This window comes from Rattus rattus, chromosome 11 (genome assembly GCF_011064425.1).
Source record: "Rattus rattus isolate New Zealand chromosome 11, Rrattus_CSIRO_v1, whole genome shotgun sequence".
Classification (NCBI taxonomy): Eukaryota; Metazoa; Chordata; class Mammalia; order Rodentia; family Muridae; genus Rattus; species Rattus rattus.
In genome coordinates, this window is record NC_046164.1 from 5,239,350 (window position 1) to 5,267,062 (window position 27,713).

Consider the following 27,713-nt stretch of genomic DNA (forward strand, 5'->3'; position numbering starts at 1 on the left):
GCCCATGTGTATTCCTTAGGTTTTTATGAGCGGGAGGTTTGACACAGTGTAGCATCTTAAGATAACTACAGAGATTTTAATAGGGCTACAGAAAAGGACTGCTCTTGAAGAAAGACAGGAACCTGGTACCAGAATGGATTACAGAAAGACTGTCATTCCTTCCCTCCCTCCCCTGTGCTGTTCAGTGCCTCTTTCAGAATCTAGACTGTGATGTTTGGTAACATAGGAGAAAATAAAGGCTTCGTCTGAGTTACAGCAATGTTAGCTTGGTTGGAGCGTATGTATGTGAGAGACCGGGGGTGTCACTTAATTGAGTTGGTTAATGACTCTGGAAGCTTCAGCCAGCGAGGATTCTTGCCCTCCCGTCTATCCCTTACACTGCCACAAATACCGGAGCGGGGCCAGGAGAATGGTAGAATCTTGTTAGAATCACTGCCTTCGAAGGGCTCTGTTCCTAAGTCAGGACATTCCACACTGGCTTAACCTCTGGCTTGTGTTGACTGTGATGAGCTGGAGGACGGAGGTCACCTCAGGCAATCGGCTTTGTGTTGCTGCTGACCTCATGTCTCTGCTCCCACCCAAATGGGCAGGCTCTAACTTGCAAAGCGAACGGAAGAACCGAAGCTTCGCATGGGAAAGTTTCTAGACGGTTCTCAGAAACTGGGAATCAGTGTAAGAGCATGTTGGTTTTAGTTTGTGCTGTTTCCTGTGTGTGCTCAAGGGACATTTAAAGATGGGGAAAAATATCTCTGGGGGGAGAAATCTGTCTAGAGTTATATGGAGGTAGACAGATCAGATCTTGGAAGCACTAAAGTTCTCCGTAGTTTCACATTGTCATCTCTAGAACAAACCGTTAGACATCCAGGTAAAACCGAATGCCTCTTACACAAATGTACTTGATAATCACTTTGACCATCACAGTAGCTGTCCACAATGAAAAAAATATAACACCACGCTATCTTGCTCTGCTCCCCTAAACCCTCTTCCTTAAGTCTACTGAATTAAAGTTTTTCCTTCTAATCTAGAGGAGAAAAATGAAGATGGGACATTTTGAATTGGTCACCACGTTGCTGGCAGCCATGGTTCTAATGGACGTCTTCCAGGTAATGTGGGAATGGGAAACTCGCGCTCACTGGGATGGGAGCCCTGTAACACCGCGTGAGGCATCTCTGAGGACCGAGAGGATCCAGGACCAGCAAAGTAACTTGTTGAAAGCAGCTTTTCCTCCCTTTTGCAGGTTACACATGGTAAGGGTAGAAAGTTAAAAAATTAAGATTGAGCCAAGAAGCGAGAAAAATTCAACCACAAACTCCCTCACTCAGAGGGAGAGACTCCTGGGGGATCGTGTAGATAGCCTACATGGTTAATAATAATTTAATTAAAAATATATCAATCCTGTGGATGGTATTTTAACCTTGCCTATAACTAAGACTGGCCAGCATTTCCATGTCAATAAATATTCTGGACATATCATGTGTTCTCCAAACAATGCCACAGTGTATGAGTCCAGGCTTGTTATTAAACTGTGTAACAACTATCCCCTTGTCTTTTTACTGACAGAGATTTTATCATTGTGTTGTTGTTCAGTATTAAAAGCTGTAACATATTTTATGTGTGGTATGAAGCTGGTATCTCAGTTCCTTCTTTAAGCTACCTCAAACTGAAAACATTGTATCCATGTTTAGAGTTTGACCCACCTTCTAGACTCTAGAAATCACCATGGCGTACTCTGTTGCCTACACCTGGTGTTATCGGTGTTATTGGTTAAGACATATAGGTATATAGTTGAGACACCCGTAAAACAGTTCACAGCACACGCCTCATTGATGTCCAGCAGTGACTGGAGTCGCAAAGCATTTCACAGTGCTCTGAAGAGCCGCTTTGCATACTGGAGGTCAGCCCCAGTTCCCAGCCCAGTTCCCCTCCCTCCACTTTCTGGCAACCATCGAGACGTGTGCACATTTCAGCCGAGTGGAGTCCTGCAGCATACGGTCTTTTGTGCTTGGTGTCTTTGGCTTAGCATGCTGTTTTCAAAGCTCATCCCAGTTGTGGCATGTCGTAGTATCTCATTCTTTTCATTAATGAACACCAGCGACATCCCAGGGCTGCGTGATTCTTGTTTACCAGTCAGCATCTGGGTTGTTCCACTGTATGGTAACCATGAACAGAACTGCCATGAGCATCTGGGCGTGGGCTTCTGTGTGAGTGTTTCCCATTGTCTCCTATACGCCTATGCTCTCTGGGGACAGACAGACACACTCCTGCTAGCTTTATGCAGGACTTACTTGTATACCTAGCACTTAGATGTAGTGACAATGTTGGAATGTTGGTTTCTTTAAAGGACACAAACACTATAGGAACATGTTTTCGTTTTACTCCCAGGGGTGGGGATGCGGGGCTGCTTCAGACTGTCCACGGCAGCTGATTGTGATTCACTTTCTGCCCTAGCACGGGCGTGACTTTGCCAGGGGCGGATAGTTGCTGTGATTGTGTGATGTTGGGACTTCTGGGAACTTTTCTGAGGTATAGAAATGCTAGGGCCCCGAGAGGCGGGGCAGGGGGGTTGGTTGGTTGGTTGCTGTTGGTTGTGTTTGTTCAGTAGTCACAAGCAAAGCAGAAACAGGGAGAAGACATTAGATATCCTGACAGTGAAGAAATTGCCCCCCAAGGAGCTCAACGTCTTCATCATGCTGAAGTTGCTTCCTTTCCCCTCTATCCTTCTCTCTCTCCTCTCCAGTTTAGGGGGTTGAGAGAGAGGAAGAAAGGGGTGGATACGGGAGAAGAACCCACAGAGTAGCAAACGACCGGCTTCACTTACACATGTGGTTGTGCACCTAGTACTACCTACGTAAGTGAACGTGAGTTGGCCAGGGCTGCGCTGCTGTGCATGACAGAATTGCACACTATTGTGAGAGGATGTCTCACTTGCCGTATTTCTAGAGTCTCACTGGGTCATATCATAATTTCAAGTTGAACTCCTTGAGGTACTGCTAAGGTGCCTCCCATAGTGGCTACGCTCCATCCAAGCAGGGCTCAGGGCTCAGCTCAGCTGCCTTTCTCCTCTTTGCTTGTGATTTTCCTGCTTTGCCCTTGGTTTTGTTCTGGTCATTATTCTCATGCCAGTGGGTAGAAAGTGGTGCCTTATGTGGTTTTAATTTGCCTTTTATGTATTGCTTTGCAACACATCCTTTTATCATACTTCTTTTATTAATGCTTTTCCATTTAATTGTTTTCTCTTCTGAAACACCAAGGTCACGTCCACGTATTTGAAATGAATTCTTGGTTAGCTCATAGCTAACTCTCCTTGCTGTGAGCTTTTGCTCCGGTGGCTATGTCAGAGGAAGACACCATCAGCTCATTCACACAACTTTCTGTACCTACTCCTCCTCATTCATTCATTCATTGTCCTCAATGGTGACAGCACCAGGAGCTGTGCCACTGCAAGGCACGCACTGTACAGAACACACACCAGCTGTGGTGTCTGGCCAGAAAGGCTCGCTGTCTAAAATTAGACATGTGAAGACTGCTCTGTGAGGCACAGGGAAAAGACAGGAGCACACTGGCTGGATTCCGATACTCTGTGAGGGATGTGGGAGGTGTTTTCGGGTCCAATGTCTTATGTTGTCTTCGAGATAAATCAAGCCTCGGCACTCAGACTGAACTCCGGTACATTCTGTGCTGGCGAGCAAAGGGCATCTTGTAGCTCCGAGACTGCAGTGGCCTGATCTCCAAAGCTCAAATCCCCATGTCAGGAAACTGACCTACAAACCCGGGAGTGCAGGGGCCTCAGTGAGCCCCAGCTGAAGCTCCCACAGTCAGTCATAGCTTCTGGTGCTGGCCCGCTTAGTTATGGGTAAAGTGTTTCCTTTTGTTTAGCAAAATTAAACTCTTTGAAGAGTGAGACGTATATATCAGTGGTCTTCATCAATGAGACATTCTAATTTTTTAGAAGCAACAGAACATTTTGGTGAAAAAGACAAAACTCTGGAACCAGAGTGTCTGGGGTCAAATACAAATACCATCTCGGTATCTCTAAAGAAAAAGGTGGAAGAGAGGTCTCTGTGTCTTAGTTTCCTTATCTTTAAGGGAAAGGGGCTGGAGAGATGCTGGCTAAGAGCACTTGCTGTTCTCACAGAGGATGTGGGTTCTGTTCCCGGCACCCACATGGCTCACAACCACCCAGAACTCTAGTTACACTGTCTCCTAACTTCCAGGCCTCAGCCACTCACGAGGTGACATACAGACACGCACACGGCACTCATACACATACAATAAAATAATTAAACCTTTAAAATAAAATGAAGTAAAAGACAGTTAAAACAAAGGGCTGTTAGTGATAGTTACCCTTCCCCCTCTGTCACGTGAGGTAATTCTTGTGAAACATTTAGTGCTAGGAAAGAGCATGTGAAGTCTGAGGGTGAGAAATGGGGCCAGGAGGGGAAGTGATAGCCGGAGCTGGAAGTGTTCAAGGAAGACGCCGCAAATAGCTGGATGAACAGGTGGTTGTACTAATGGTTTTGAGCAATGAGTTTAGACATTTGGCCTTCGACACAGATGGTGGGTCTTCCATGGATAAAAACAAAGGGGCCAAGTGGGCAGTTGACAGAAAGGTGTGGCCCTCACAGGGACGTCTTCATCCTTACAGCCTCCTCTCTCTGTCAGAGCAATCCGTTTCTTCACAGCTCTCCTTCCTAAACCTGGCCCCTGGTGGGACTCCAAGAACAGCGGTTGGAATTCCTAATCCACCACGACTAGCCTGAGGCGGACGGTTTTAAAGGAGAGGGTTTCTTTAAGGGGACGGTCTTCTGATTGCTGGACCTAGATCGCCTGCGTTTACCTTGGGCGGAAAGTGCGAAGTCAGTCCTCTCCGTGTTTCATTAAGAGAGGGTGTGTCCTGACAGAAAGGTGACATTTGTCACGATGTATTTTCTACCACATGCAGTATTTTACACTTGATACTTTGCATTATACAAAAGGGCCTTAAGAGTTGGAGGAAATGTAGCCAAGGCACTGTTCCAGGCTGGGCTAGCCTGTCTTCAGTCTCCTCCCCCGACCCAGCTCAGGTGAATGAATTGCACAGCGAATTCCTACCCGCGCCTGTCCACTGACAAGTACTCTTTCCGCTGTCCACGCAGTGGGGTGCAATTCAAACTTAAAAGGGCCTGGGAAAGTGGGCGCACTACTGTGAGAGAAAGTTATATCCAATAAAGGTTTGATCTCAAGAGCGGCCCTTTCCTTTTGCTCTAAAGGTGCAGGCGGAAGTGTTAGACATGGCAGAGAATGTGTTTGACGACGAATATTTGAAGTGCAATAGCAGAATGGAAATGAAGTATATCCCTCGGATGCACGGTGAGGAGTTGGCAAATGACGAGCTCCTGCAGAGCGTGTGGGACAAGGCAGGGATCCAGTGGGAGGCGCGGAAGGCTCAGCTCTCCCTCCCTAAGAACTTCAAGGATGCCTATGGAGTAGCTCTGACAGCTTACGTAACCGAGGCGCAGGACCAGACTGCCTTTTACCACACATTCAACCGTGCTGTGAAGATAGCCGGCCTGTCCCGAAGACGCTACATCTATAACTTTCCGTTCAAAGCGTTTCATTTTTACCTGGTAAGAGCCCTGCAGCTGCTGAGACGACCTTGTGAGGAGAGTTACAAAAACGTGGTGTACAGCACGAGCCCCAACATTTCATTCGCTTTCGGAGAGCAAAACCAAGCCAGGCTGGGCAACTTCACGTTGGCGTATTCAGCCAAACCCCAGACAGCTAACGAGCAACGGGTGCTAACCATCCAGACCTGCTTTGGAGTTGCCGTGGGAAAGCTTCTTAATAAAGAAAACGAGGGAATTGTTCTAATCCCTCTGAGTGAGGTTTTTCAAGTGTCGAGGAAAGAAACTGACGACGACCTCATCCTTCACAGCATAAACAGTACCTGCAGCTACTACGAGTGTTCATTCCTCGGGGGTAAGTGAGCTCTCAAGATCCAGGTTTGTCTGGGAGGAAAGGGGTGGGGCTTCTGGGAGAAAGGGGTGGGGCGCAGGTCCAGGAGAGCTACGGGTGTTTGCAAGGCAGTTTTCAGCCTCGTACTGAATGCTGTTTCTTCATCTACAACTCAGTTATCAGAGAAACACCTGTACTTCATTACTGACGTTAAATGGCAGGGCAAATGTAAAGCAAAGCCCATTTTGCCCCGCAGGGTTTTGTAACCCTCAGAAACATTTTTAGTTGTCACAGCTTAGTAAGAGGTGTGGTCGCTATTGGCCAGGTATGGCTAAACAATGCTTAGGACCCTGTCCTAACAAAGAATTATCTGGTCCAAAATGTCAACAGTGCTGGTGTTGAGAATTCCCACTACGAGTCAGGCAGTAAACACACTCCCTGCCCATTTCCAAGCATCTGGTATCGGTTCTAAATTTAAGACATCTTTACTGTTGCTGGATCAATAGTGCAGGCTTGTGATCCCACCTACTCAGGGGGCCAAGGCAGAAATGTCAAGTTCAAGGCCAGCCTGGACAACTTAAGTGAGACACTGTCCCAGAGAGTGATAGGTTAGTGATGGAGTGTCACTTTGCATCCTAAGGATTATAAAGACTCTTCATGTTTCTCTCAGCTTTAATAGAAAGCCTAGTAGTTCTTATTGACTAGGGCTTGGCTGTTGGGTTCCAGGCTCCTCTGTAGCATTAGTAACCCAGTCTCTCCCTATGTTCCACTGGTCTAAGGATTCATGTTTGCATTGTAATTTGCCGTCAGGCATCGCTCAGCATCCAAGACAGAAACAGGACTGACCATCTGCCTACTTCCAGGGACGGCAAAAGCCCAGCCACAAGTCTTCACTGCACTTCCGGCTCCAGCCCTTTACTGGAAGTGTCCCTTGGTCACACACAGCTACTGGAAGGCTCAGAAAGGAGGATGTCAGCTTTGCAGCAAGAGGGGGAAATGAAAGTAGTCGCTAGGATGCTGTGCACATCTGTGATCCCAGCAGAGATAGGATAAGGACTGTTGGTTCAGGGCTAGCCTGGGATACATAAAGAGATGGTGTCTCAAAAAGAAAAAAGAAAAAGAAAGAAAAGAAAGAGAAGTAGACAGGGTTGGTAGGTCAGTAACTACAAAGTGTCTGATGATTTCTGTCTCTTCCCTAACAGCCTGCTCACTCCACCTTCTTCCCCATGAGTGCTCTTGGTCTAGTAAATTACTGGGTTTTTGTTGTTTTGTTTTTACCTCTGTAATACTTCTTTTGCCACAGTAATTTTATGACTTCATTTAAAAATATCCTTTTAATAGTTCACCCCAGATCTTTTAACAAAAGTAGAAATCTCTCGGTACGTTCCTCTTTCCCACCCTGGATACACCCAGATTCCCATCCTGCTGAGGGCTGAGCCCCTAGGCTCACCAAAGGTCCCCCAGCCTCTCCACACCACCCGGCTAAGGTGTTGCTTCTCCCACACAATCCTGTTTTGGGTTTGTGTGTCTTCCCCAGGTTACTCCCCTTTGTTTGGTGGGGTGAGGCCAACTGTCAAGCAGTTTTCTGAGACATGGTATCTTGAGGCAAATTTTTCAAGACTGAATGTGTGGAGGACCTGCCTTTTAAGCTCTACAGGTTTTGTAGCTTGCCATACCCTTGCGTGGCTGTGGGGACTTGGACCTTGCTAGGAGTTGATGAGGGAATGAAGACAAGACAAGACAGACAGACAGACATGGAGAAACAGCTAGGGCCGAGTGTCTGAACACTCAATAAAGAAACCTCAGAAGCTCGGCGTGCTTATTACACAGGGTTGAACAGAGAGGCGGGGCTATTAATACTGATAAACAGGAGCCAGACTCCATGCATACGGCTGGACAAGGACACAGGTTTAGCTGATCTTGGTAGGATCCTCTCTGAGGGAAGTACTTCAGGCTGTAAATATCTGAGGGGAGGAAGCTATGGTGGGCGTCTTCTGTACTCACTGTTAGCTCTCACACTTGGACCTCCAGGGAAGGCTTTGCCGTCCCTTTTTAAGCCTGAACAGTGACTCAAACATGCACACACACAACACACATGCACAACAGACACACACATACAGACACACACACACAGACACACACACAGACACACACACAGGCACACATACACACACACACACACACACATACAGACACACACACACAGACACACACAGACACACATGCACAGAGACACACACACATGCACACACACACACACACACACACACACACACACACAGAGTGAGGGTCCATGTGCCTATCTAACTGAACCAGAACCCATTGCTGTTGGGTACAACAGTGAAAACTACAGTTGGCCTCAGAAACCGAGACGACCTTAGACCTTGACTCAGTGTGCCCCGTGGACAGTGTGAGGAGACAGCGTGCTCCGCTGGACAGCAGAAGCCGTGAGGCCGTCTCAGTGCCGGGGTGCAGTGTTGCCAGGGCTTACACTTTGACCTCCTGCGCTTCTGTGAAGTTGGGAATGGATGACTCCTTAGTCACTCTGGACACCTCGCCAGCCACACTCCTGATCTGCATTCAAGTTGCATCTGATTTCTGGGCATTCTTCTCGAGGGGATGTCAGCACAGACGAGCAGATTGTGTTAAAGAGCATTCAGCCCTTCACCCTCACATGTTGCCCATGACCCCTAACCAGGCCAGCCAGAGCCAGCTTATACCAGAGTCGAACCCTTGTCTTGTTCCTGCTACATCACAGTGACTTAAAATTGGCCAGGGCTGGGGTTGGGAATTAATCAGTGGTAGAGCTTGCCTAGGAAGCGCAAGGCCCTGGGTTTGGTCCCCAGCTCCGAAAAAAAAAAGAACCAAAAAAAAAAAAAAAAAAATTGGTCAGGGCTGAGTAATTTGCTATTTCTCCCTTATCCATGATGATGGGGTGTTCCAAGACCCCCAGTGGTTGCCTGAGACCACGGGTTATCCACATCCTATTTTTCTATACATCCATACTTACGATAAAGTTTGATTTATAAATTAGGTACACCAAGAGTTTAAAAATAATAATAATAATGATAATAATAATAGAATAATGATAACAGTACGCTCTACTAGAAATTCTGTGAATGCCATCTCTCTCTCCCCTCTCCCTCCCTCCCCCTCCTTCTCTCTCTCTCTCTCAGGAATATTTATCTGTAGCCTTCATTTGACCACTGGGTAACAGTTAAACTGTGTAAAAGAGGGAACGTAGAGATGACCAAAGACTATAAGCCACGGTCTCCTTCCTCCCCACTGAGTGTGTTTAACTTCTCTAGACCACACAGTCAGAAGCCCGGTCGCAGCTGGACTGTAGAAATCATACCTATTTTGGTGCCCCTGATGCATTCAGGCAAATACCATCTATGGAGGTCCTGGTTATATAAAAGCTCTGGCTACCAACCATGTTTCAGTAACTAGTGTCTGGATGATGGGCTGCAGTAGGCAGTGAAACCCACAGATCTCAAATCTGGGAGTGGGACAATGATAAAACAAGGGATACAACGACAGGTGAGCTAGTGATTCTGAGTGAGCCAGGGGCTGGAGACATTCATGGCACATCATAAGCCTGTGTAAAAGGGAAATGAGGAAGAGGGTGGGCTGTGGGGATGGGGTATTTCACAGGCTAATGTTCAGCTCAACCACAAAGGTGTGGGGGCCGGGGGAAGGGGGAGGTGCTGGCTCCCATATACCACATGTTTGTAGAGCACTGTCCAAGGCAGCAGCTGCCGCCCAGCTCAAGGCTTGACCTAAACTGGCGTCCTCTGCTGCCATCTACAGACAATCAATGGGAATGCACAGTCAGAGGCTTCCTAAGGACAGCGGTAGGCATGGCTGAGTGGTAAAACACTTGTAGGGACGGACCCTTGGGGTCAGTCCTCCAGCACTGGAAAACAAACAAACAAAAGCAACAACAACAAACACTACAGTTCTGGAGGGGAAAAGGCAATGTTTCTAAGAGGTATGGACATTTACTAGACTTAGCATGCTAGACATAGTCCTATGATTTCTAACATAAAAACCCAGTGTGGATCTTACAAAAACTGGCTAGCTAAAAGCAAGCCAACAAGAAACCAGTTCCATTTGTTAGAACATGGAGGGACTAATTCCTGGTTAGTCTTGCTACAAGCCCAAGACCATAGAGGGAAAGAGTAAAAGCCTTTTCCTTCCTCTGAAGAGGCTAGAGCAGGTCAACCAACGTAGTTATTTCTCTGGAGAACCTGATAAAGTTGGAATGTCAGCTGTGTAATCAGACGAAACTCCTTATCACTAAAAGTGACCCCGCTGGAGAACTGGATTCAGAGCGCTGTGGATCAGGCATGCATCCCTAAGGGAAGGCTGAGCTGTAGGATGTCTTATGGCCCAGCAGTGCAAATGCAGCAGTCTACAGAGGAAGACTTACAAACAGAAACAGGGTGCGCGCCTGAACCCTACGCCTTAACGAGTAGTCTGGGCGCAGCTGGCTGCTTCAGTCACGATCCTGTCCAGTGGGGCCATCTGAATGATGCTTCCCAGAGTCGGGGAAGCCAGAGATACTAAATGTTCCCTGGTTGAAAGCAGGCCTTGTTAGGCAAGAGGAGCCTCTGCGCTCTGGTAGCTGGTGTAGGCTATTTTTGGACACTGTGGCATGCTGAGCCAGATCCCTGCTAAGCCATTGAAAGGGGAAAAGAGAGTTTATTGAGCTGTCCAGATTTTTTCTTACGCATCCACCCCGAGGCTAAGGATATACAGGCAGAGGGCTTGCCCAGCATCTATAAGGCTCTGTACTCCTTCTGTATTCTGAAAACAAACACGATTCTACCCAGACCAGAGTGGTTATTAAATAGGATTTTCACTGTTTCTAATTGCTACGTGTGAGCATTTCCTGGGAGTATGGAGGCTCCTGTGTTGTTCGAAGCTATCTGAGATCAGTCATCAGTCATGTAGTGAGGAAGGTGGGAAGCGACCCACAGCTCACCGTTATGAGTCCATACCTAGGACAGTTTGGAAGAAGCGACCCCTGTATAACAAGGGTCCTCCCAGACCCTCACCGCCTGTATTTGGTCATCACTGTTGTCTCAGGGTGAAGTGTCAGAGACGAGAGCGAGAAGGGAGTGCACGCTTGGGTGATTGGTATAGGAAATCGGCTTGGCCTGGTAAGGGTGTGGCCAGGCAGGTCGAGCATCTGCACTTTAGGCTGTGGGGCACAGCAGGTGGAGCTCTGAACATGGACTTAAGCTGCTCCTCACAGGTAGAATTTCTTCAGGAAGCCCCAGCTCTCCTCATAGCCCTTGTGTTGATCAAATATGGCTGCACTGGATATATTGGATCTGGTTATATTGGATGGTTTCTTTACTTACAGTAACTGCATAAAGACTTCAGTGTGTCTCTAAAACATGGCCTCATAGCCGTAGGCAGGTGAGTGTTTTATTGAATAGCTGATCTGGGTCCTAGACAAACCGAAGCTTGAACTTACAACCTGTGTGAGCCACCCTTTGTCACATAACAAAATACCCTAAAACGGGCTCTCAACCTCCCTAACTCTGCGATCCTTCAATGCAGTTCTCACGCTGTGGTGACCCCACAACTATAAAATTATTTTTGTTGCTACTTCACAACTATAATTTTGCTACTGTTATGCATCGTAATGTTTTCCGATGATCTTAGGACACCCCTGTGAAACGGTCCGTCTGTCCCCAAGTTGTCACGGCTGAGAACTGCTGCTCTAAAAGGTAGTAGCTTATGACACATATCTAAGCTTGAAGTGCTGTGGGTGGACTGTCCAGGGGCCAGCTTGTCTCTGTTCTTTGAGGAAGCCATCTCTTAGCACTTTTAATCAGGTTTGGCTGGAAGGGATCTGTCTGTTAGCTCACTTGTGTGGCTATGGGTAGGGCACAGTATTGGTTAACTTACAGTCAGTCAACTAAGGCACAGTCGCTTAGCTGCAGGACACCCTCGGTTCCTAGCCACACAGGCCTCTCAGTGCTCATCCTCTGCAGAAAGCTAGGAAGTGCCATCAAGTCAGTGACCTAGTGGTTGAAATGAAGTCTCTGGTTTGCTAGACGCAAGCACTCTTCAGCATACACTCCAAGGGAGTGTGCACAGGGACGACCCCAGCTCTGTGTCAAAGCTGCCACTGTAATCCTAACCTGTTATATTGGCCATCTGCTTTGGGGATAACCCACTTTGTTCTTTGTCCATAACAATGAGTTCTAGCCACAGGGCATCTTGGAGGAGAGAATATTTGTCATAGAACCGTCAGATGTCATTTTTTATGGACAGGCGTTTCTGGTCTGGTTCCTGTGACTCCCAAGGGCGTATGCAATACGTTTTTATTTGCTGAATTAAAAGCAGGTGATGTCTGAGCAGCTACACACGCTAAGCAAATGTGCCCACAACAGCACATTCTTCCTCCAGTTACCCTCACACCCTCTGGCTCCTGACTCCCCAGTGCTCGGGGACTCAGCCAAGGCAGAAATTAGCTTGGATGAATTCAAGTGACAAACAGCCAGAAGACAGCCTTCAGAGCTGAAGAGATATTCTCCGGGAAACTAGTTTCGGTTGGTTTTCTTTTAGTGGCTTTTGTTTCGTGTGTTTGCATTGCTTTGAGATGGTCTCATTGCGTCAGGAGGGAGGAGGCTTTCTCCTTCATGCTGGGGTTACATGTGCGCCCCTCCAGATCCAGCCGGGGGAGGGGGTTGGCTTGTAGGAGTTTTCATTTGGCAGCCCGGTCCTTTTCAGACAATTTCTCTCCTGTGGAAGAGTCACTCACAGATACCAGTGCAAGAGACACAACACGGAAGCTTCCCACGCTGCCCCAGCCTCCAAGCGATTTCTTCAGAGACAGTCATGCACACACACGTTTATATAAAGACCGGGCTCACAAGAGTATCTCACAGGTGTGACGACAGAGAACACTAAAGATGGATTTCTCCTCAGGAATGCACTTCCGAGTGTCTCAGTAGACTGGTGACGTAGCAAAGGGCACATGCATGTTGCCCGTGTCAGTCAGTTTCATGTACCCCGCTCCAGGATCACCATTTGTAGTTGCGCCCAGCACACTCTAGGGCAAAGAACACTTAGCACCCTTCCAGCACATCGATGAGGGTTGTTTTATTCTGGAGACTGGCTGCTTTATCGTTGGGCTGTGTTATTTTTCAGTCATGGAGCTAATTGTTTGGGTGAAGTGGGAGGTAAGGATGTCGCAGACTCTGAGTGACTCTTCATGCCTTAAGTTTATTCACAGGGATCCAAGGCTAAAAAGGAATTCCTGGGAGGTTTTTTCTATTTTAAGCGATATCAGGCAAATCAGATATGCCTAACAGTTGGGGAACTATCTGAAAAGACAATGAAAGATGTGGTTTTGTCTTGAGCATGATTCACGAGGCGTCTTTTTAAAATCATCATTGCATGTGTGTGCGTGACCGGGAGAGGCACGCATGCCACATCTGTGCCACAGAAGTCAGAGGACAGCTTTGCAGAGGTGCCTCCCGTCTTCGATCTTCACATGGGTTCCAGAGATTGAACGTGGGCTTCTCTGCCAAGGACTTTGCCCTAGGAACCGCGAGTCTGGCTCACTAGCTGTCTTGACAGACTTGTTTATGATTGGTTAGTGCCGTTTTTATGGAGGGCATGATCTAGTCAGCTGTATGGAAACCTTCGACTCGGAAACAAAAGACGTAAGTTGAGTCCATGTAGGTGAGGATGAAAGTCTCTCCCCCTCTCCACATCCCTTCAGCCTTTTCCTGTTTTCCTAGTCTGTTTCTCCCTCCTGCCTAGAAAAATCTAGAATAATCTACATTTCCCCTAAACTCCAGGTGAGGTGGGGCCACCACCTCCTGCTTGAGACTGAATTGTGCAGTCAGTAGTCACCAGAACTGTTCTCAGTTCTGTCTTAGGTTCTGTTTTAGCTAAATGAGGGTGCTTTGCATTATAGCATTGCTTAGCTTCCCCTCCCACTGTTGTGGTAAAATACTCTGACATAAGCAATCTGAGTGACAGGGTTTGCTTTAGCTCATAGTTCCAGGCTACAGCCAATTATGGTGGTGAAATCAAGGCAGCAGGTGCTTAACATTGTTTGGTTCCCTTTTCCCGTTTACATAGTCCTAGATGCTGGCCAGGGAATGGTGCCACCCACAGTGGGCGGGTCTTCCCATCTCAAGTGATGCAATTAACATTACCCACTATCGGCAAGAGGCCCACCTCCCAGGTTGTTTTAGGTTCTCTTGAATTGACAACACCATTATGGCCTAACCGACCTGTTATTTCCTGCACATGTGGAAACTAGACCAAGTTACTTGCATTTCTGGTTTAAATTCTAAACATGATAAGGGATTTGAAAGGAGATTACAGAAGAGCAGGGGGGTCATTGTAAGAGTCATTGTGGAGCAGGTCTCTAAGGGGCATGTCCTTGGGTAACCGGACCTCAACATTAAGTCGATGAATGAATCAGACTGATACAGAGAGGAGGCCAAGACACTCAGACTTCCATGGGTACCTGGGTCACCCTCCATGGCTTATACTGACATCTTCATATTTTCTCACTGATCTACTAGTGTTAGGCAGGCCAGCAGAGTCCTCCTCTGTCTTGCCTAGGGACAAGCACTGGAGCATTGGTGACAAATCCCTGGGGCATCGACCGTACAAGTGTCTGGAGTCACCTGAAGCACTGAGTGTTTCATGTGTGTTCCCAGTCTCCCAAGATTGTAGATCGTTTCACGCACGGAAGTGTGTTTGGGACATGCAAACTCTTTTGTGATACGAATAGGAAGAGAGTCTTTGCTCGTATGTTAAAAGTTCTTAAAAATATGACTGAGATCCCCTTTCTCCAAAGGGTGGGGATTGTTGTGTCAAAGACCGGGTAACATGTGTTATCTACAGAGAGAATCAAGTTAGACAAGTACTGTTCTCTTTAATTTTTGTAACAAACCATAGGTATAGACTAGAATGTAAAGTGTTAGCCCTGTTGGGGTCCTCCACAGTCATTATAAGTAATTTCTTAGCAAAACTGAACACCTCAAAAGGTGTATGCTTTGTCTGTCTGTGAAGATAAAACTATGTCCCTGAAATTTCACATCCCACTGAAGTATGGGTCTGAGAAACGAGGCGTTGACAGACTAGATTACTGTGATGGTTTGTATATGCTCGGCCCAGGAAGTGGCTCTATGAGAAAGTGTGACCCTATTCTAGTAGGTGTGGCCTTTTTGACGTAGGCATGGCACTGTGGATGTGGGCTTTAAGACCCTCATCCTAGCTGCTTGGAAGTGAGTACTGTGCTTGCAGACTTCAGATGCAGAACTCTCAGCTCCTCCTGCACCATGCATGACTGCACACTGCCATGCTCCCACCTTGATGATAATGGACAGAACCTCTGAGCCTGTAAGCCAGCCCAGTTAAATGCTGTCTGTTGTAAGACTTGCACTGGTCATGGTGTCTGTTCACAGCAGTAAAACCCAAACTAAGACAATTACCAATAACCAAAGATCATTTGCTATTTAAGTAGGTCATGTCTAAAATTTTATCTTTGTGTTTCAGGTCTAAAAGCTGGTAGTTGTACCACAAACCCAGGTAAGATGGATTTAGATCATCTCTGTCATGAGATCTTATTAGTTTTGATTTGTTTGCTTCCCCTCACAATTATGGGTCAAATTCTGCCTTTGCCACCCCCAAACACATTGTACCATTTTACTGTCATACCATCAGCCACTACCTCTTAAGGCTAAAGTTTGATTTTGTTGGTGGCTCTTAGTCCGTTAGCTCTAAAGCCAACATCGGGAAATTGAGAGTTAGTAGGAAGAGAACCAGGTTACTCAACACCCCAAGAAGAAGGGGAGAGCGGTTGTTTTGGGGCTGGCCCATCTCTGGTATGTGAAGGGGGCTTTAAGAGCAGGTGTGGAGCGGGGTCATGATGAGTCCCACGTGGCTGGACGGTCGTCACATCTCACAGTGTGCTTTCCCCATTTCTTCTGGGATACCCGAGACCTAGACTTTGCATCTCCTAGGCCAGTCCCTCGAACCCTTTGACCAACACACATTTCTCTGCAAAGTAAACACAGCCCCACTTTTGATTAAAGAATTGTACCGTCAAGACCTTGTCCCACATTTTGGTGTTATCTGTAGACCACCAGGTAGTCTAGGTAATGGAAAACTTAGGAAAGCTCCTAGGATGTTCTAGGCAAGTGTCTCTCTGTCTCCTTCTCTTAGCGTAAATAACCCACTCTGGCAGCTAGTGTCTCTCCGTCATGTAAAGGTGGTTTTCAGTGCTGGGTAAAGAGGAGATGCAGAACAACCTTACACAGGGCCCTCTGCAAAGTAAGTTAATCAGGAGCTGCGCGGTTAGGGACGCACCCTCATTTCAATTTTCCTGTAAGAGCTGATCCTGCGTATCCTGATCTTTGCTCGTGGCTGTGCTCTCAAATACTGTTTGTCCCAGGCAGGCAGGGGATACGCCAGTCTCACTTAGTCCCGCCTTACAGGAGCTTTAGGACTGGTGAAGGCCCTCACAGTGTCAGCCATTTCCCCTGTGGCCCCTGTGCAAAAAGCTAGACTCCACTTCCTGTATTTAGGTGTCTCAGGAAGTAAAATCAGGGGGAGTCATGGAAGAGTGGGATGGATGGCTTCAGGCGTGACAGAGCCGTGACGGGGTCCGCTTCAGTTTCCTTGGGGGGAAGCGTAGGGAGATGTAACAAAAGTAATACCTACCAGGAGGTGGTGGGACAGGTGGGATACACAGGAATTCTAAGTGTTATGCAGCATAGTCAAGGGCATCGCATGCTGTCCAAGTACCAAATGATGTTGTCAGGGGATTGTTGGGAAGAGCTGTTTGTTTAAATGTTTGAAAACAAGGGTGCATTCCCAGCTGTCTTCCTGGCTAGCTTTTCTATACGTTATTCTTCAGGTTTAAAAACAAGTCTACATCACCTCATCCTTGAACTGAAATTCCTTGTTTCTTATAACCACACAATCTCTTGAAATTAGGATGACCCGGATGCTTCTGTAGCAAGCACTTAAAAATAGACTGAACCTGGCATTGCATCCGGGCACAGTAACATGGATGAAAATGTGTTTGTATTTCAGAAAATCCTGACCCTGGATATCTCAACAACCCCGGTGAGTATGCACTCCTGCAAACAGTCCAGGAGGATGCTTAGTCGATCTTTCCTGTGTAGCAAATGCACCTCCTGCCTGAATGAAGGCGGTAACTTGGCCCAAAAGAGGGGGGGGGGAAATAATGTGATCAGGAAGTGCCCTCCTCCTCTGCATGTGCCCTATGGCCCTCTGAGCAGTAAGTGTTCTGGGGGAGTAAAGAAGGGGTACCTGCAGAGCTGCTCTCTAAAAAGACTGTCTGTGGGGCGTGTGGAGAGGTCCATATTCCACTGTTGGTATAGGTGCAGGCAACACCAATATTCAACGGTAAATTAAAATTCCCATGCACTCAGAGAAGGGGATGGGGAAAGGATTGGGGGATTGTGGGTGGCCAGGAGGGGGGCAGTGAGCAGGATGTAAAGTGAATAAGAAAAAATATTAAATTCAAAAATCTCCCCGACATACGTGCCACCCCCAAGCAGCCAGATTTCTGGTGTATCCGCAGAGCGAAATCAACTTACTTGAGAGCACAGTAAATTACACTTATTTTGAGCTAATCAGGATTACTCTATGGGAAGATGCGGTTCCAAGCCTTCTTGAGAGCGTGCTAAGAGATTTCATAACATGGCAGCTTGGCTCTAAGCTCTAAGGCCCGTTAGTGAGGAATTGGGATCAGCGTTGGTCACAGTTAAGCTATTCAGCCTCACTCTCTGGGTGCTGTGGGAGAGGGGGTCTGCTGGGCAAATGGTCAGAAGAGGCCATGGAAGCCATGTGTGAAGCCCATCTGGATCCGATTAGCAGTGGCCTCCGCACACCATGCAGTGCCCAAAGAACGCTTCTCTGTCCACTCCTAACATTGCCCTGGATCGTTGGACTAAACTAATGGGGCGATTGATAAGATTTTTCTAAGTCTCCACATATGGAGACTCGGGCAAACCATCTGTATTTGAGTTCTTGGTTTTACATTAAGATTATTTCTTTATTGAAGAGGGAGGAAAAAAACCCTTGCCTTTAAGTGTGCCAGCTCTTCTTTGTTGGGAAAGATGCCTACTGTCCCCACAAAGGCAGCGCCGCTGACACCCTGAGGGCTCGCCTGGAGCCCTTCTCGCTGGCTCACGGCCTTCACAGATTCTGAGCATTGCGCAGGACCTAAGGCTCTCCTGACACTCACGGGCTTTGTGGTGGTTCATTTCCGTGGAGTCACCAGAGAGGCCTGGAGCCCACTACCCAACACACACAGTCTAGGTGCCATTCACAGTCAATAGCGGCAGACACTGGAGGCCGCCTGGTTCTTTACGGTCAGGTCCTCCCATCTCGTGTGAAAACTGATGCATTTTGCTTGTTTGTCACTTAGATCTGGACAGTCAGAAGCTCGAAGACTCTGGTAAGACATTCTCATAAACTCTGGGACTTTATGTTTTGCAAGCTATGAGTGGGTGGTAAGAAAGTGAGGAGAAGCTAGAGCCCATCTTAGCTTACTAGTTTGATTTATCAGACTGAATTCTTAAAAAAAAGAAAAAAAGCTACATCCCCAGTGCCTGTTGTCTGGCAGTCCTTAGGTCATTCCAGAAACCAGAGAACACTGCGACTAACGATTCTGCAAACTTGTGTGCCTCAGTGTTGTTGATAAAACAAATAGCATTTATTTTTCCTAAATTAAAATCATTCTTTGTATGTGTATGTGAGCAGCATGTGTACCCATGTCCATTTGATGAGTATATTCCAAAGAATAACTTACTCCAAAGTTTTTAATTAAAAAAAAAAATGGGGCTGGAGAGATGGCTTGCTGCTCTTTTAAAGGACCCAGCCATCAAGTGGTGCAAAACGGTCTGTAATTCCAGTTTGGCAGATCCGATGCCTTCTGGCCTCACCAGACACCTGCACACAGGGGGAACACATATATTCACTCAGGCATACACACACGCACACGCATGCACACATGAACATGCACGCACACACACACACATACGTGTACGTAAATAAATGCTTTTCTGTGTGAGCGTACATATGTGTGCATGTATGCTTGTTTGCATGTGTGCAGGCACGCTGTGTATGTGAGTGCTTGCATGCGTGTGCACATGCCTGTGTGGGCCAGAGTCTGGTACCCGGTGTCTTCCAAGCTCACTATGTGTACTGAGGAGGGATCTCTCACAGTGAACCCAAAGCTTTCTGATTCTCTTAGTCTAGCAAGCTAGCAGGTTTGGGGATCCGGTCTCCACCTCCCACGCACAGGGCTTATAGGCTAACATGACACCCACGTGGCTCTTCTGTGGGCTCTGGGACTTAGGCTTGTGTGGTAACCACTACCCATTCAGCCTTCCCCCTCCTCCACTCCAGCTTCAAAGTTCTTTTTTTTTTTTTTTTTTTAAAGATTTATTTATTTTGTGTATATGAGTACACTGTCACTGTCTTCAGACACACCAGAAAAGGGCATCAGATCCCACTGCAGATGGTTGTGAGCCACCATGTGGTTGCTGGGAATTGAACTCATGACCTCTGGAAGAGCGGCCAGTGCTCTTAACCCCTGAGCCATCTCTCCAGCCCCAAAGTTCTTGTCTTGTAGTGCTAGGGTAGAAAAGTTCTCAAGTTGCGAGAGAGATTATTGGAACACTTCTGTATTTTCTTTTCTTTTCATGGTGCCTGGAATCAAACCCTGGGCCCCCTGCATGATAGGTAAGCACCTTACTGCCGAGGTACACCCCCAGCCTCGAGACAAACTGAATAACGCTTGACCTACGAGTGTGTGTCACTAACCTTACAAATGATCAGACCTTCAACCCAGTTACGGCTTGGCAACTAGGACAACATAGGGACCAAGCCCTAAGCTGCTGCCCCCAGAAGCGGCTCAGACGCGGTCCCGCGGTCCCAGAAAGGACAGCACCAGTAGCAGGAGGTGTACTTTTCAGGACAAAGACTGTAGCCAGACTTCACACTCGTTAGGCAATTGCCAGACTACTGAGCTATACTCCCAGCCCTCTTTTTATTTTTTAACTTAATTTTTTAATTTTAATTTTAAATTTAAGAGTCTGAGCTGGGCAGAGACAGGCAGGCATCAGGAGTTCAAAGACAGCCTGGTCTATATAGTGAGCCATCAGTATAAATTACAAAAAAAAAGTGTGGTGGTACAACTTAGAGTCCTAGCATTTGGGAAGTTGAGGCAGGAGGATGACAAGTTTGAAGGAGCCTGGGATACAGAGAAAGACCCTGTCTCAAAATTAAAAACAAAAAGTAACCCCCAAACCTGGGTTTGATCCCTAGAACCACAATTTTTTTAAAAAAGATATAACACAAAGGATCTACAACTATTAAAATGCATATATAATGCATAAATATGCAAAAAGATGAAAAAAGTCAAAATGTTAAAGTACCTGAGATCAAAGCTTTTTAATTCATTTTAATCCTCAATAATTTCCCATATTTTTGTTTCTACAATCATCATGTATTACTTATATGACCAGAAAAGATATAAATGTGTTATATGCACACACACACACACGTTTGTGTCAGAGATTTGAATAGATTTTTCCTATTGCTCTTTTACTCTTTCTTTCTCTCTCTCCCTTTCTCTTTCTCTCTTCCTTTGTGTATTACAGAGGAACCCCCGTGTTGTAGTGCAATGTGGAGGTCAGCGGATAACTTGAACAAGTTGGTTCTTTCCTTTTACTGTACGGGTTCCAGAGATAAGACTCAGGTCGGCAGGCTGGGTGGCAAGCATCTTCATCTCCTGAGCTGTCTTGCTGTCCCTGGATTGATTTAACTTTAATGAGGAATCGTCTGCCTGACTGAAGAGCTATCCTGAGTGACTGACTAACTGCAGTTCTCACCATATATAACACTCCAGCCGGTTAAAGACGCTCCCCTTCTCTTGTCATTGTCCCCACTGCTTTGCAAACGTTTCTGACCTTTTCACTATAAAGAGCCCAATATATACCTAAGTGAATTTGGGAGCCGAGTACTTCCTCTTGCATTGTAACTGGGTCTCACGTAGCTGAGGCTGGCGGCTAACTTCCTGATCTTCCTGCCTCTGCCTCTCTAAGTGGGTGGAGCAGAAGCTTCCTTGCAGGATGGAATGCTTCACCTTCTCTCTCTCTCTCTTTTTTTTTTTACCTGGGCACCCCTGGGCACACACACAAGAAAGTTCTTATTCTTAGTCTTAGAAATAAAAAGCCAGGGGCTAACCTGGTAAATGAATTCTCTTTTTCTTACTCTGTCAGATCAGCTAGCAGGTTAGGAAGGAAACACAAGAACTAGGACTAAGAAAGTTCTGGGGATGAATGAAGCCATGAATGTAGGTCTGAGGGATGTCATTTTTGAGAAGTGGTTTTTGTTGTTGTTTTTGTTTTCTTTTTGTTTTTTTTTTTATGTTCTACGCAGTGAATCAAGCATTTGATCCAACGTTTCCAATAGTTCTCACTCCTTACAACTTACACACTATTTCTTTTGTATAAGCAAAGGCTCCCAGTGAGAGCCGGGACCTACAGAGCCAGTGGTGGGAAACCAGGCAGGCTTCAGCCCAGTGCTATTTCATTTAAAAATGGATGCACTGTGTTAGGAAGCCAAACCTGGGGCCAGAAGAACTAAATCATAGACGTTTGCTCCTGGAGTCTGGCTTAACAGATTGGAATTCCATATTGTTGTTACTGTTACATTTATGATCAATCTATTGAAAGCTTAGAGGTGGGTGACAACGGGGGAGTGTTGGCAATGCCACTAAATGATGAGTACCAACCAGCATTTATTTCTGCCTTTAGGTAGGAAAAGCCTTGACTCCGTGAAAATGCCAGGTAAGGCCATTTTCTCTTTACCCCGAGAGCCGGTCTTAGCATAGCAGAGAATGTTAACATGGTATGATACTCAAAGGTTTCTCTTAGCAGTGTGCCAGTCACATGGGCTTTTCCTGGAGAGGATCATCGAAGCTGTGCCCAGCCAGCCTTCCCAGGCTGCTGGGGCGCTGGCTCTGGGCAGGACAGCTCACTGTCTGAAACATGCTCAGGGCTCGCTTGCTGGAACCTGGTTGCAGGCCTTCCTGAAGCTAATGTTGCTCTTGTAGAAACCGCACAGCTGTTATCTGGGACCTTTGAGTAACAAAGCACAGCTCCGTGAGGTGCTACTCACTCTGGTTTGGTGTGGGCATGAGCTGTGTGGGCTCCTGGAGCCAGAACTGTGCCACCACAAGCCCAAAGCCGCCGTGCAGCCAAGAGCCAAGAGCGCATGACACAGAGCAACCAGAGCTCACAGAAGCTCTTTTCTTACTTAGAAAATGAAATTCCAGGACTTTTTCCTACTTCCTGATAAGCAATGGTTGACACACTAGAAGGCAAAAAATGCCAACATGGGGTCAGAGACAACACACTCCCAAGGTCTAAGAACCTTGCACACAATCATGTGACTGTTGAACTTGGTCTTTTCCTATTTCTTCCCCAATGCTCTCATTTCTTCAGTGTTTTCCACAGTAGTTACCATGGCAGATGCTTCCTGCTTTTCAGAGCAAACCAGGAAAGTGTGTATTCTTAAAAACGTCTAAGGGGGTTGGGGATTTAGCTCAGTGGTAGGCGCTTGCCTAGGAAGCACAAGGCCCTGGGTTCGGTCCCCAGCTCAAAAAAAAAACCAAAAAAAAAAAAAAAAAAAAAAAAAAAAAAAAAAAAAACGTCTAAGGGGTGCTGGGCAGTTAGTTGGTGGCTCAAGCCTTTAGTCCTAGCACTCGGGAGGCAGAGGCAGGCGGATCTCTGTGAATTTGAGGCCAGCCTGGTCTACCAAGTGAGTTCCATGACAGCCAGGGCTACACAGAGAAACCCTGTCTTGAAAAAGGAGAAAGAGAATTATGAGAGGGTGGCTGAGAGCAAGCACTGAGGGCTGAGGTACTGCGGTCAGAGAGGAGGGGCTGTGACTCCGCCGAGGCCCCTCAGAGCTCCTCAGCACTTATGCTGCTGGGGTGGTGGAATACAAGAGGGCACACTTTATCAGACAGTGCTCCACAGTCACGACGCCTCCGTGCCTCAGGACTGCCGTCTTTCGAATGTGACTGCCCTTGTCAAAGTAACCTCACAGGAGTATAAAACCACAACCCAGTGTTTCGTATCCTCCCCTTGGGATCATAGAGTGACCTAAAAGATATTTTTCTGTAGATTTTGTTAATTATGGCCATGGTCATCGGTTAATATACTTACTTATTCATTTAATTATTTGATGGACTGAGCCCAGGCTAAGCACGCAAGGTCGGGCTCTACGGTTGAATTCCATTCCCAGTGAACTTAGCATGTGCCAAATTACATTCATCGTTCTGACCTTGGCCAAACACTGCTGTCTATTTAAACAGTAGGCCATGCAGAAGCAGTACAGTCAGCGTTACCTCAGAACACAGACACAGAGAGCAGGTCCAGCAATGCTTTCGTACTGGTCCAGGCTAGCACCAATAATAGAGTGGGTACACCTTGCTCCCCTACATCACTTCCTGCCTTTGTGCACTGCCCTCTTTGGGGTCTTCATAGTCTGAGTCTGAAGGTTGTCTGTAAAGCAGCCTCTAAACTGAGTGTGGGAACAAAGGTGAGCTCTGTAGACAGCCTGGTGTTAGCAGTCCCCCTCTGCTGCCTGCCTGTGGTAACTGTGTCAATTACTTAACTTTCCTAGACCCTCCAATCCTAAAGTACAGATGTTTCCACCTTTTAGAACCTAGGAGACTCTGATGACACAAACTATCGATTGCAGCACACAGTAGTAAAAGAGTAAAAGTTGTCATTTTTATTAATTAAAAATCTCTTTTTGTTTTCCTGTATAGAAATTAAAGTGCTACAAGGAGAGGAAAATCCCCTCCTGCCAGATGAAAAGCCTGGTAATTTTCCACTGGGAATGGAGACTATGGGATTCTAAGTTCTTTACCGTCGTCACTCAGATAGCTCAGGGACGGGAGTGGGGGAGGACATCTGGCCTGCGCGCGCACACACACATGCACATACACACACACATACACACACACACACATGCACGTACACACACACATGCACACACACACACACACACACACACACACACACACATATCACACACACACACACACATACTTTATAGCACACACATGCATGCATGTACACACATACATACACACATACACACACATGCATGCACATACACACACACATACACACATGCATGCATGTACACACATACATACACACATGCATGCATGTACACACATACATACACACATACACACACATGCATGCACATACACACACACATACACACATGCATGCACGTACACACACACATGCATGCACGTACACACACACACACACATGCACACACACGTGCTGAGAACTCATTTCTGTGTGAGCAGGCTGCTACAGCCTAGAAAAGGGTTGGTGGACAGGAGCATCCAGTTGTACTTCCGGAACAAGTCAGAAATTGTAGGGTGTCTGTAGACACAAGAATATACTATTGAGGGTGGGAATGAGAACCTTCCGGCATGTAGGACCAGTCCTGTGTCAGCATGCCCTCCCTTCCTCAACAGGCCGGGGACAATGCCCTCTACCCCTCCTGGAAAGGTTTTAGAGGCTGGCGTCTTATAGCCCAGCACCGTAGAGATCGTTCTTGCCAAGCTCGGATGAGGCAGGACTCAACTAGAATCAGTGAATGAAGCTGTGGAAAGTCAGTTTCCCAAGGCTAGACACCTGGTGGTGGTAAAGCACAGCAGCTGGGATCACATGGATCCGCTCCCCCTGCTCCCTGCCCCCCCACCCCGATCCTCCTCACCCCAGATGGCAGGAGCGGCCCCCTTGAAGTGTCAGCTCTGTCCGATGATAGGACTATGGGAAGACAACACAGGGCTGTCGTGATGTGCTGCGTGTGGCACTCTGTAAGCAGAAGATGGGTCCTTGGCACCTATGCTCGGCAATCTGAGCTCAATACACAGAAAAAAAGCTCTTTTCAGTAAACAAACTTCACATTCAACAAAAACACACACATTCATGGGGACAGTTTTTCAGAGAGCAGATGGGTAAAATTAAACCCTTCCCTATCTTCACACGTGTCTCTGGACCAGTTTCCCTTGGCTTTACACCCTCTCCCAAGGGGAGAACAAGTTTGCTTCATCTTTATGAGATCTTTCTTGTCTGGATAAACTCAGTAACTCAGTATCTCTTTGTGTTGTAGAAGACAGAAATCGAGGAAAGGCCAACGTTCCTAGTAAGAGATACCTTCTTTTCTTTGATTACTTCTCTGAATATGAAAACGTCAAGCTAACTTTCTTCTCACTAAAAGGCGACATTGCATGCATTTGAGGCACCTTAACAATGTGCTAACACCCAGATACGTGTGTGGATGTAGTCGGGGCACCTGTTTACTTTAAAGCTTTAATTATGTCTTCAAGCACACCAGAAAGGGGAATCAGATTCTATTACAGATGGTTGTGAACTGCTGGGAATTGAACTCAGAACCTCTGGAAGAGCAAGTGTTCTTAACCACTGAGCCATTTCTCCAGCCCCATCTGTTTCCTTTAAATGACTATGAACTGTCTAGAGACTGCATTTAGAACATTTCCAGTTCTCTCAAGCTATCCTTCTCCAACAGTGTTTCATTAAGCCTTTATAGCAGCCTGAAAAGGATTCCCAGTAAGATGGACCTGTAAAGGAATCAGCATAGTTCAGTTGTATGTCTCAATGCACAAAGCTTAAATTAATAAACAGAGTCAATATGAAAATCTGGGTTAAGGGCATACATGAAGCTAGCCCATTATAAGATCAAAGCGAAGAAGCAGCAGACAGATAAAAACTGTCTAGTGTTAATTAAAACTTTCAGAATATACTTAGTTTATATGGCAAACTGCTCCAGGTTGTATGAACACTGAAAGCGGTTTTTTTTTTTTTAAGTATGTCTGGTGGCACACTTGAGATCTGCAGAGGATAAGTCAATGCTGCACTGTATAAGGCTACCCCAAGCATTTCAGATCTAGCGCCTAACAGGAAAGAAAGAAAGAAAGAGAGAGAGAAGAAAGAAGAGAGAGAGAGAGAGAGAGAGAAAGAAGGAAGGAAGGAAGGCAGGCAGGCAGGCAGGCAGGCAACGAAACAAAGAAATATTCCTTAAGTGTTGGCCTTAGCTCATGTAGGGCCGGAGTTCAATCACTGGAATCCATTGTTGGTGCCTGGACCCACCCTGGACAACGTCAGGACTGCTTCTCAGTGCAGACCCCCCCACACGTGCACTACCGTCTGCAGCAGCGTCCCGATGACCTGCCTTTTCACCTCTAGCCACAGGACAGCATGTTAGCTACTCTGGCATGCAAACCGACATGAAAATCTAGAAAACTCACTGCTGCTTCTCTTGGCTTCCTGCACGAATCCTGACTGGTTATTCCGGTCAGAAGAACCCCCAGAGAACTCTCCCTTCCCCATGCATTCTGCTTAAACAAGGTGTAAGTTACCTGAGTCCAATAAAACAAGCCGATGGCCCTGCTAGCCCAGAGGAAAGGGACCCAGCTTCCTCCAAAGCCTGTACACACACACACACACACACACACACACACACACACACACACACACACACACACACATGCACTGTCTCCTTTGAAACAAGACATGCAAATGGAGGGCTGTCTCAGCTTTGAAACAAGACCCTTGAGCCCCATCGATTTAAAAAAAAAAAAAAAAACCAAAAAAAAAAAAAAAAAAGCAAATGGAACGAATTTCAAAGAAATTCTGGTGTGCCTGAATGAGAAATAATTATCTTGGCTGCCTGTATAGATTAAAAAAACCCATGAATTCTGAGTTAAAAAAAAAAAAAAGGCCAGACAGTGAGCCCTGATGGGACATCTGGAAGGGCAGCCTGACACCATGAGGCTGCATGTGTATGCCCAAGTCCGGCTGAGCTTTCTCATTGGGCCTAGTGTGCTGCCTGCCACAGGCGGTGGATGCCCGGCACGGACCACAGTGACGTGTCCCTGACTGTGTTCTTTTTAACAGCTCCAGGTCTGGTTCCGGTTCCAGGTCCGAAGTCCCATCCTTCGGCATCCTCTGGCCATCGGCTCCTTCCGTCAGTCACAGCATCCACCATTTTACTCATCGCTGCTGCTGTGGACTTCATTGCTCTATAGCTTGGAACTCTACCTTACTCTCTATCTGAAAGATGCTACGGGGATCCCACAGGAGGTCCAGAGAAAAAGTTTTCCTTTGGACAGACTCACTGTGTAAAAGAACTGTATATTTGTGCCTTGTTCTGCATTTAAAAAGCTGGTCCAGACAGTGTCATAGAATTAACTTTTCATTTCTGTATTAATTTTAGGACTGTAAAAATCCCAAAGCTGTATACTTTGATTGGATTCAATAAAAAGTTTAAGTTTACTAAATATTTTCCTGTAGAACTTCCAAATATTAAAAATCTATTACTAATGTTAGTGATTAACATGAATTTAGTGCCAGGATGAAGAATCAGACTTCAAATAACTGGGTGGACAGGGAAAGTAACAGCAAGCTGCCACGGGCAGCCTCTTGTTGCCAGGAAACAGAGTTGGGAGAGAACTGCAGTCGGAGGAGGCCACTCTGGGATCCCTTGGTCCCACTTGCTTCAGGAAAGTGGTTACTTTCTTCTGTGCATCTGGCCCACCCATACCTCCACTATACTAGCACTCTCCAAACGTGCTACAGGGGAGATGAGCTCCCTCAGCACCATCCGCCCTGGGTAAGGGCTCAGCTGTC

The 27,713-nt window shown here is 46.7% G+C and overlaps 1 protein-coding gene across 1 annotated transcript; it reads left to right on the top strand.

Moving 5' to 3' along the window:
- Nucleotides 1-1,029: 1,029 nt before the first annotated feature.
- On the top strand, nucleotides 1,030-27,364 carry Art3 (ADP-ribosyltransferase 3). Its single transcript, XM_032916548.1, has 9 exons — nucleotides 1,030-1,103; nucleotides 5,250-5,958; nucleotides 15,478-15,510; nucleotides 17,020-17,052; nucleotides 18,383-18,412; nucleotides 21,780-21,812; nucleotides 23,804-23,857; nucleotides 25,177-25,209; nucleotides 26,982-27,364. Exons 1-9 carry the CDS (start codon nucleotides 1,035-1,037, stop codon nucleotides 27,110-27,112), a joined length of 1,125 nt encoding a protein of 374 aa, XP_032772439.1. The 5' UTR covers nucleotides 1,030-1,034; the 3' UTR covers nucleotides 27,113-27,364.
- The last annotated feature ends 349 nt before the right edge of the window (nucleotides 27,365-27,713 follow it).